This window comes from Crocodylus porosus, unplaced genomic scaffold (genome assembly GCF_001723895.1).
Source record: "Crocodylus porosus isolate Cpor-Errol unplaced genomic scaffold, CroPor_comp1, whole genome shotgun sequence".
NCBI lineage: Eukaryota > Metazoa > Chordata > Crocodylia > Crocodylidae > Crocodylus > Crocodylus porosus.
In genome coordinates, this window is record NW_017728943.1 from 111,922,571 (window position 1) to 111,933,833 (window position 11,263).

The 11,263-nt window shown below is 43.5% G+C and overlaps 1 protein-coding gene across 1 annotated transcript in view; it reads right to left on the reverse strand.

Moving 5' to 3' along the window:
* Positions 1-11,263, reverse strand: part of IGF2R (insulin like growth factor 2 receptor) — a 94,113-nt gene that overhangs the window by 33,571 nt on the left and 49,279 nt on the right. Inside the window, exons 26-33 of the mRNA XM_019550001.1 lie at positions 10,822-10,909; positions 9,358-9,564; positions 8,366-8,496; positions 6,362-6,459; positions 4,313-4,449; positions 2,782-2,972; positions 1,978-2,104; positions 600-725 (exon numbers count right to left, since the gene is read on the reverse strand). Coding sequence (XP_019405546.1) covers positions 600-725; positions 1,978-2,104; positions 2,782-2,972; positions 4,313-4,449; positions 6,362-6,459; positions 8,366-8,496; positions 9,358-9,564; positions 10,822-10,909 — 1,105 coding nt within the window. The remainder of the gene's footprint in view (positions 1-599; positions 726-1,977; positions 2,105-2,781; positions 2,973-4,312; positions 4,450-6,361; positions 6,460-8,365; positions 8,497-9,357; positions 9,565-10,821; positions 10,910-11,263) is intronic.

Sequence of the window (11,263 nt, forward strand, 5' to 3'; positions counted from 1 at the left end):
CAAAGTTATTGGCCCCTACTGTTTGATCACAGTGAGTTGCTCAAACAGGAGTGGAAGTTTGGTTTTCTTAACAAGAGAAACTGCTATCTTCTAGGATCTTCTTCTTCTAATCAGGATCTTACAATTAGGAAGAAAATCCTCAAACCCAGATCAGGAGCTTGCTGACTGCATAGACATGGAAGCAGAGTCTGCTGCAGAGCTCTAGAAAGTTGTAGGATCCTGGCCCCACCTGACAGCCTGGTCTACCTCTATTGTCCTGAGAAACCACACTCCCGCCCCTTCTCTAGTTTATACCATACTTCACATGCTAGTACAGAACAGTCCTCCTGACATCTCACATCTAGCACTGATGTATGTTCACTTTTAAAGGGATCTGGAAAGATATTGTAAGGCATAAAACTTAAGTTTATAGTTTCATCTAGTTCTAACTAGTTGCTGTCACCTTCCTTTCAACAGCTCCTATTTGTGGATTTTTTAAAAATCCTTTGTTAGCCTTGTGATGAAACAGAAAATTTTACCAACATACTGTACCTACTATTGTGCTTACAACTAGTTTTGTGGCACCAAAGGGGGAAAAAAATATTCAGAACAACACTTACCAACCCCACTACCACATGAGCTTTTAACTTCATCACAAATACCCAACTGAACAGTTTTTCTGGTCTTGTCGTCATACAGAGTATAGCCAGCCTCCCTCTTCAAAGAATTCAGGTCAAACAGATGGCCTACAGAAAGATCAGAAGGGGGAAATTTTTTTATTTTTTTAAAACAAGAGAGAGAGAAAAATCCATTCCTATGTATATCTGAGACAAGTTGCCCATCAAGCCAGGGGGGCTGGTAACTGATAAGCAATTAGAATAAATGCTGATGCGGGGAGTGGGTTGACCTTGGAGGCTTTTTAGGGAGTCAAGCTAAGGTAGAATTAAGGTCTTCAAGGAGTTCAATTACCCTAGATGCCAGTGCTGACAAAAATCAACAGGAAAGTTGAATTCTGGGGATACTGACAGATCTCTCAGGGAACTACAGTATAGCCAGATGAGGGGGGCAAGAAACTTCACTTATTTTCCTTTGCCGTCTCCAAACCTACCGTCAGGATAAAAAAAATTACATAAGCAAGACAATGTAGACAATCCTCTTGCTTCGTCTCCTTACTGATTCGCATGTAGAAAGAATGATTTCTAGGCAAGCAATACTCCATGCATAACCCAGTGGGGTGGCTACCTGTGGCTGGCAGGAACTCCTTCACTGCAACTGCAGGGTGTGGTTAAGGGCAATGGAGCTGAGGTCTGCTGTAGGAAGTTCTCAGGATAACCTTGGGGCAAGTGACAGAGCAGTAGGGAGAAACTAGGGCAACGATTCCCAAACGGGGTCACAACATCAACAGATAGTGTCACAGGGGAGGGGGGCTGGGAGTTGGGAGTGAGGGGCAATGCTGATGAAATGAGGGCCATAAATGAGGGTCATGTTGAGGGAAAGCATGGGAAGCACTGAACTAGGGACTTTGGGGGTCCCCTGCAAACAAGTTTGTGGCAAAAAAAAGATGCTTTACAAATTTGGAGGCATAAAAACGGTAAAATCGGTAGGAATCAGTCTCTACCAAATTTTGATGACCAGCTTAAAAGGCAAGTAAAAATTTCAGAGTTTGGATGTTCTGAGTCAACAGCAGGTTCAGGGCCTGCCAACAGCCTTTACACTATAAACCAAGCCAAAACAGCTCCAGGAGGCCCTCCCTTTCTCTCTCCTCAACATAAAGGCTCTCCCCTAAAGAAGGTGTTTAAGAAAAACCTTCACCCCAAGAGGAAGTAGTTCTAGAGACCAGTTTGGCAAAGGAATTTGGGATTCAGAATTCTCCCACTCTTCCCCTTATCCCATTAGGACAAGGCTATTTGAAAATGATCATGTGCACAACTGTTCCCAGCTATCCTTCACATCTGCCATGTGCCAGAGCCACATGCATAGAATCACCAGGTCTCCTACCTGTGACTGGGTTTGTTACTCTGCAGTCATTGTTCACATTGTTTGTCAGAGGACATGCAGCAGCAGTGAACCACAAGAAAGTATATTCACAGTCTTCAAGCGCAGTTACCAGCTCTGGTTTAGATTCCTGAAACAAAACAAAGAATTAAAAAGAGGTTCACAACAGGCCATTCCTTGAGCATAAGCCAAGTTTAACCCATCTTAGACTGGGCAGCAGTGCATCCTACTCCAGTGATTCAGCAACAGGCCTACTGCATTCAGTTCTGACCACTTCAAATTGGCAGAGGAACAGTTATTAGCTGCAGAAGGGCTCAGACTAAAAAGAGTTAAAAAGCCTCACACCACTGACCTAGGGGATGCTGCTGCTGCACAGGAAGAGCATGAGGAACTTGTCCAAATACTGAAAAGGCATAAAAACTATGCATCATAGTGCGGATACTTACAAGTGCCACTAAAAACTGAGTGAAATTAATGAGGAACATTTAGGCTAGTATTAGCAGCAAAATTCTTAATAGTTCTTCTAGCAGAAGACATTTTGCTAGTTCAATACTTTTCCAGAGGAAGGTACCAGAACTCCACTGTTGAGCATATTTTAAAAAAGGAAAACCAAAAACACAGTCGAGAGCAAACTTTGCACTAGCAGGTACAGTAGACATTAAGATTTTTGCTCATGGGGTCAGATTGAGCATTTAAATCAGGAATTCTCTTAGTTCCCTAAGCAAACTAAAACATGCTCCACTTTTCCCTTCTCAGCACAGCTGGTATCACAGCAAGGTAAGACTTTATCCCCACGAAAATACTTACAACTTTACTTTCATCACACTTGAGGCGCAGTATTGTCATCTTCCTGCGAATCTCGTCTGGGCACTTATCCCCATTAACATACTTGAGAACAGTAATGCCATTTTCCCATCGTGGCCCTTCTGCAACCTCCCCTATATTGATATAACTGGAACCATCCACCAGGCAGGCAGCAGCATTTAACGGACAGGAACCTAAGTGCAGTGCAAGACAGTAGAAGAGCATTTTGTTCTGTACCCTTATTACTTGTCCCCAGAATTTCAGATCAGCTTGTAAATATCGTAAATCATCCTTCTGGGCAAGTCTAAGTGGCATGGCATTGGTTCCTCACCTGATCTGACTTTAGTACATTTAGCATGAACCTCACTTCAAGAGGCTGATCTGTCTTTCCTTACAAACTTGGTTATGTTCATTTTAGACACTAAGCATCCCCACCACTATGTCCTCCTCACAATAAGGCATACAGCAGAATGAGGGATCAACCACCTCTATAGCAACAGCACACAGAAACAGTCTGATGGCTTGCTCCTAAAATACCACCATTCTGCAAAGGACCTCGGATCCACTTTTGAGGAGTTAAACTCTCTCAAGCAGCCACGCTTCTCCAAGAAGCACATTTTTTGTGCCCTCCTCCCAGGGACTCGAGACAAAAAAAGGAGACTTGGGGTAAAAGTACTAGAGAACAGTAAAGAAAGCCTATGAGTAAGCAGAGCTGGGAATACAAGTACTGCTGGGCACTTCTACTAGTTTTAGTCAAAACGGTCTTCTCTGTTGCTTAAGAAACAGCTGTCCTTCTCTTTTCTGCCTAATGACCTTCTGCTCCATCAGCAGTGGGAAGGTGGCAGAACTGAAAGCCATCATTACTAAATTCTTTCAAATAAAATGCACTTTTTGTCCTCAAAAAAAAGAAGCAAAACAAAAACTAGCTGCTGGAAGTTTGGATGCCTTTAAGAAAGAAAATAAGACAACAGCAGCTTCTGTGGTTCAAGCCTCTGCCTGGGGAAAAGAGAAAGCAGCAATGAATGCACAGCACATAGGGCAGAACTATGAACACAAGGATTTCACTTTCCCCCAGAGGCTCAAGCTGCAGAATGTGCCAGCAGCTCAACAAAAGCCTCTGCCACAGCACTTGGGCCCAGTTCTACTATATTTAAAGCAAAGCTGAGCCCTGGATGCCAAGGCAGAGGCTTCTCCTGAATCAGCTGGGTGGTCCTTCAGCTGACCCTGCAGGTGCTGCTGCTTTGGATCAGACCCTCAGCTGACCAGGCAGGTGCTGCTGGCTGCTGACCCAGCTCAGCTCAAGAGAAGAGGGGTCAAACAATTTGCTCAGCCAGCAGCACTTATGGTATCCTGCTGCTGGGGCGGGGTGGGGAGCATAAGGAAGAGACAGGAATTTTTGCTTCCCAACTACTGCAGCTTCATTTTTTTTCCCCCAAAAAACAAGACACAAATCTTATTCAAGACTTGTATACAAGAAGATATGGTAGTACTTATGAGAAAATAGCCATTAAATGTTTTTTCTTCTTGCTCTTACCTGCACCTCCATGGGTCACTAAGGACTTGCAGACATTAATATAGTATCTCTGTGCAGAACCAAACATGGAAATAGCTTCCCAGTTCTCTCTATGCCGTGTCAGAGATGAAAGATCAAATGAGTTTCCTTCACTGTCTCTAGAAGAACACAGTTAAAGTAACAATGAGTTGAGAGCACTTCTAAAGACTGAGCACCATGATGGTTTAATGATCCTGAACTATTCAGGGAACAGAGCTGACTAAGACATTTCTCACAGGTCGCAACAATACCACATTTGCCCTGAGGGTCTCATAGGTCATGCTGACATTGTAAATTTAACATCCGCAGCTGCAGCTCCAAAAAAAGCTAAAAAGACCACATCATCACATTGCACCTGCCTCCTAAAACAAGAAAAAAATAAAATAAAATAGGACTGGCCACACGGCTCAGCAGTGACAAATCCCCTGCTAGAAGCAGCCAAGGTTCTTTGGGTAAGTGATATATTTAGAAGCAGCACATTCAGGTAGCTGCACTGCTTCCGTTCTAGAAGGCATCCCATCTAGAACAGCACGGTAATGGGGGGAGAAGGGGGATAGCTACCTAGTAGGGCTGTGCACAATGCCTGCATTTCGTTTCAGTTTTGGAGGGACAGGGTTTGGTGTCGGTGTTTCGTAGGGCTGTCCGAAACGGCTGTTTGTCGCATTCAGTGTTTTGGGGACGGTGTGATTTGTTTTGGTGTTCCGAATCATTGTCCCATTTCATTTTGACCGAAACCGTTTCAGAGCTGTTTCAGAATTTCAAGTGTTTCGGCCATAGGCTATAGTGTGGAAATTACAAAACTGCCTATAACTCTGTTATTTCTTGCCTGATTCAGATGAAACTTGCAGGGATGGTAGCCCCTGCTGAGGGCATGAATCCTGTCAAGTTTCAAGGAGATAGGTGCAGGGGTTTTTGTGAAACTTCACCTCAAGCCGTTCAAAGCAAACGCAAATCACTTGCCAGCACTGGCAGCCTGCTGTCATCCCGCACACAGATCTGGGGGCCCACTCCCCCCAGGAAGAGTATGACACAGCCCTGCAGCCCGCCTGGGAGGAACAGGCCCCTGGATGTGTGTGCAAGATAACAGCAGGCTGCCGCTGCCAGCTGGGGCCAGCACCAGCACTGGGTTCTTCCCGGTGCTTGGTGCGGGCTACTGCTGGGCAGACTCAGGTGCTAGCACTGGCCCCAGCCAACAGCGGCAGCCTGCTGTCATCCACATGCTCTGCAGCTGGCAAGTGCAGAGTTTTAAAAAAAAATAAAGCGCCCTGCACTCACTGGCTCTGGCATTGGTGACTGGGGTCCCTGAAGGCTCATAGCAGAGTGCCCGCCCCATGCAGTACAGCACAGTGGGGGCAGCAGGGATCACCACCCCCTGCTTGGCATCATGTGAATGCAGCATGGCTCAGCTGGGCACCACACACTGCCTGGGAGCTGGGGCGGCTCCAGCAGTCAGCCAGAGCTCCCGGTTTGATCCCCAGCTCTCTGATCATTCCTTTAGCTGTTCCTAGGGGTGCGGGCCCCAAGATTTGCATGGGGTTTCAGCAGGTTGCTGGTAAGGGCTGGGGAAATAGCCTAGATATTCCATCATCACCAGCTGGCAGTAGCAGTCTGCTGTTATCCTGCATCATCTGGGGGCCCATGCCCTCTCCCCCACAGGAAGAGCCTGGGGAAGCGATCAGAGAGCTGGGGGAAAAGATCAGGGAGCTGGGAAATCCAACTGGGAACTGGGAGAATGTCCAAGGACCTGAACATTGCCCTGGCCCCCTGGTTTGATCACCCCAGCCTTGGGATTGGAAGGGACCTCAGGGACAGGTCTTTGTCACTGGCCAGCTAAGATGTCAATATCAGAACAGTCCTCCCCCCGCCCCACATGCAAAGTACATAATTTCAGATTTTCATCATAGTGTCATGCAACTGAAGAATAAGTGTCTGAGACCAAAGCAGCTCATAGCACCCAGAGTCACCATCTCCTAAGCAGAAACATCACCATTAGCATGTTACCACTCATTCATAAAGCAAAGCCCAACCTACTTGTAGAAGCACTCTATAGATCTCAAGGGCAGGCAAGCATACGGGGTGTGCCATTCAAATAAGTAGGTGCAATCTGGAGTTTCCTTCAGAAACATGGGCTGACAGCAAAAAAAAAGAAGAGTCAAAAAGAAGCAAACTGTTCTTCCTCCTAAATGGGCATTAGACTGCCCAATCCATTACATACCTGAGCAGATTTATGTAGGAGATACTCACATGCAACTAGCCTCCGCACTGACTTCTCCCCAACCCAACCCTCCCAAGCTCTAGTCATTCTACATGCTTCAGGTAGGTGCAATGTTACCCTGGGAAAGGAGTTAAAAACTTTCGGGGATTGAGAGGTTGGGGCAGGGAAACAAGGGCATAATAGCCATCAATTCTTTAAAAACAGGGATCAGAATGGATAAAGGCATTGCAGGTTGCCTGCCCAGGCCCACATGGGAGCAGAAAGCAGCAAATCTAGAACCCACCGCTGCTCTGCAAGCAGGGGCTGGGTCAGGTGTAGGATATCTACCTTCATCCCACAGAAGGTAAAGGGGAGAAGGGGCAGAGACACAATACAGTGCCCTGTGCAAAAGCAAGCTGCTTACATTTGAGGGAAGATAACCTATTTAGGGGGAACAGGGGGGAAGCAGATATAATTAATGTATTAAGCAGACCCGGTTTTTGAAAGACTGGGCTGTAGAAACATGATGTAGTAATAATTTTTTGTGAGCTAAGAAGCTTAAATCAAAGGCAAGTAGTTTCAAAGAAATCAGCAGTTCTACCAGGAAAACTCTGGGGGGAGGGAAGAGAGGCATGTGCATCTCTTTCAAAATGGTTTCAAGTGTATACTAACTAATGCCCAAGGAAGGGTGAGGTTCACTATCACAAAGATATCCTCAGCTTCATCTGCTCACAGCTGAGAACTCTGGCCCCTTTTCACTGTTTGCTGACAGCATGCGCTTGTGAACACTAAATAGTCCCGACATTCTCTTATAATGGGGACCTTGTATCCACGTAAAAGAAATGCATCCATCTGCTTCAAAACAAGCATTCAGCTTCCTTTAACAAAAGCTACAGCTTGACTTTCGACATCTTGGCATAAGCGCTGCAATTTATTTAATCCAGAGATTTCTGACTTACAGCAACCAATATAGTTGTTCTACACAACTCAAGCTGAATAAAGAAGTTCAAAGCTTTGTTCTATATAACTTTCAACTGGTCCAACTCTAAATGTGTTACCTTAATCCACCCAAATGAAGTGTGATTTTAAAGTTTTAAAGTGTTTAAGATTATGCTTTTCTAAACTTGTAAAATTTTGTGGAAATTTAACAAAGCCTTAAAAATGCCTGCTTTTCTGTGAGGATAAACTATTGGCTACCCTGCCTTGCAGTCTACTCTTAATAATTCAGTTATTCCCTCTTTCAGAGTGGGACCCTTCTTGGTATTCCTTCAAAACTAGTTGAAGACTTAGGATTGAACTATTTTACTCACAGCAGTTCTCCAAGTGCTGCTGCTTTTCTTGGGTGCCTCAGGTCAGAGACTACTTGTTTTACTTTTCATTTAAGCTGTAGCAGCTGAAGACATTGACAGATACCCATTGAAAACACTCCAAATCTGAGTGCTGCAGAGCCATGCACACACAAATTCCCTTCTACCTCCAACAAGTTTCAAAACGGCAAGGGGCATACAGAAGCAGTGATCTTCCATCACAGGGATGGAGAGCAAGAATCCTAACACATCCCTTGGCCTTTCAAGTACTTCAGCTGTGAATGTCTGTACCTGTTATTTAGAGTGCTACAAAACAGCTTATCTGTCCCCTGTCCAAGATATCAACCTAAAAACATTTATCCTGACTGTTAGGACACAAAGAAAGAAGTTCTCGCACAGCATCCCTGGTCCTTCAACTGCACTTTCCAAACAACTATAGGTTCCTTCCAGTTTCTCTTATCCTTAACTGTTCCCTTGTTTCAAGTGAAACTTCTAAAGTTGTCAAATGATACTGCCTTTCCTGTACATACTAACCTCCAGAGCACTGTTGTCACAGTAGAACAATATAGTAGTTGATCGCTCATATATTTTGTGGCATCTCTCCCCACTGGTGTAGTTAATCTTTATCAGTCCATTTTCAAACGTCAGCTTTTCATTGTACAATCCTGTTATATTAGATACAAAAGTTAATTTAACTAAAACTTTTGAATTCAAGCAGTGAAAAAAGTTAATCCACAAAAATCTAGCTGATATATCTGGCAATCCAGTGACAGAGTAGGCTAGAGAAATTAGTTGGAAGACCGATTCCTGCTCTGACCGCCTCGGATAACAACAGCTAAGTTGCACACTTTTGATGCCCAGTTTGCCAGCAACACTACTTAGATCTTTAGTTTTGAAGGGAAAAATCACCTATAGACTGCCAAACTATGCACCTCATGCTCTTCTGCAAAACCTTAATTATTAAAACATAGTAATTATTAGAAGGTAATATGTACACAGTCTTGCCCCCCCCACCATAATGAAAGTGTTGCTATCAACTTCCGTGCCATTTTAACCAAGTATAACCAACACCTCACCCCTACCCCAACACTCTCGAAGAACTGTCAATCTAAGAACAGCCCTCCCTCCAGTAAAAAACTGGGATGCACTCCTCCAGGGACTAAAATTCAGTGCCACTTTACATATTAGCCAACGAAGACCTCCAAAGCAGTGCAAGACGACACCAGATTCAGTTCCTTCCCCACTTACAGCAAGGCAGCATTCATGAGCTGAACTACTGATTCACTGCAGTGCATATCCCACAGAAAGCTCAGCAGCAGCACATATACTTTAGTTTGTCAGACTTTGTGGCATCATTAAAACAGCTTGAAGGATAGCTAGTTAATATATTCTCACTTACACACTAATTTGCAAAGTTTCATTAGTTTATACCAAGTTCTCCATCTAGAGAGGGGGGAAACTATAATGCCATGGAAATTTGCACTTGTGGTTTTTAGCTTTTCTCCTAAACTCAAGAATTACTATACCTGCTATTTTTCTAAATGTTGAGTTTGTCTTCTTTACTTGGCATGAGGATACTGTATGATCCACTGACTTGCATGGTTCTGCTATCGTGCCACAGACTCTGAAATAGTAGTCGTATTCATCCGTACTCACTTTCATATCCTTCACAGAAAGAGGTTTCAGATTGTATACATAACCATATCTTGGATCTGTCACCTGACATTTATCACCTTGAAAACAGAACGATAGGTCAGCTACAAATAAACTCAGCACAGCTATATACACAAGTGACAGGATAAGTACTTAGATTTAAAAACACACAACAACCACACAGAGTAAAATCACCACAAGGAATGATGGTTATTAGGCAATATTCTGAATTGAAATTACATGCAAGAACTCCAGAGTACTTACTAGTACCACTGTAAGGCCATCAGTCAAAGAAATTCATCTTTACTGATAGCTTAAATAGACACTCAATAGTTTTGTCCTTCTGGAGCTTTTGTTTTTTTTTAAAGAAAAAACATGGAACTGTAATCATGTCTTTGATTACTTGTCAAACCACAGCTTGTGACGTGTCCTCTTAAAGCAGTATTCAAGTAGACCAGTGTAGCAAGCAGCACACCAAGGTAGCAAACAGAGTTTAAAAAAATAAATGAGAGGCAGAAGGAAGTGCTTCGTTTTCATCATGGCTAGACGCTGGCCATCAAATACTACAGTGTTCCCTGGTTGACTCGTCACCAAGAACTGATTAATCTTTAAGGTGTAAACACTGAAATTTTGAAGTAACAAAGAAGGAGAGTAGAGTGTGTGTCTTTGGGGGGGGGGGCAAAATCATTCCTCATTGACCTGGTACCACGTTCCTAAATCCTCCTCTAAGCCTCTGGTGCCAAGCTGGATACTGGATAAAACAAACAAACCAACCCCCCACCCCCAAAATGGTTAATGTGTTTAACCTAGCAATTCCCATGTTTGATATGCTCTAAACAGAAGCTAGAGCTACTAAAGCTGATGTGGATTAAAAAAATTAAAAGGTCCAGCTCCTCAACAGGAATAACTCTTTTAGCTTTGATAGGTAGAATTATGTTGACTTACACAGTTTGCAATTTAAAAATTAAAAATGTATAGAATAATAATAATGGTAGAGTCTGCGTAGGCATTTTAGTGAGGCTGAACTTAACATCGAATCTTGAAATAAGCAGGTACCAATATTTACTAGCAAAGGAAGTAGTTTTACTAGACAGATTAGAACAATACTGAACCACAGTAAAACAAGCTGAGTATTAATTTTATTCTGTCCTCACTGCGACTACTACAGGCAAGTTGTTGTTTTTTTTCCTAACATTCAATAAACCAAACCATTTAGTAAAAACTCGCACTGAAGGGTGATCTCGGTTATGGAATCAAGAAACACGTGAATGTAATGCAGAAAAATCTGATGTTCAAACAGCTCCTCCCCCTCCCCACCCCCACATCCCAGTTCTTGCCTTCTGCTCTGTGAAGGGGACAGGCAGCCAGAGTTCTCCAGATAAATACAAATTCACAGCCATCCTCCTCCTCAAACACTGGTGATCCCTACAAAAAACAAAAAATGGGAGGGACCAGGGAGTTTATGACCAATTTGAAAAAGTTACTCAGGGTCACTTTTTGGTTAAACAGAAAGTGAGGATGGCTTAATTTTTAAAACCATTCTTAAATTCTTTGTCTACCTCTGCATTTCTGAACTCTAATTCTGAAAGCACAGGCACACACCTAAATGTCAGTAAGTTTATCTTTCATGAATCTATTCCACAGGCAAAAACCCATTAACATTATGAGAGTTCAGTTTTGCAAAGGATAGTTTAAAAAGTGATTTTTAACCTCCTTTCTCCCCTGACCCAACTGGTTTCTTTGTTCCAGGGCAGTGGTGCTCAACCTTTTAGACACCCC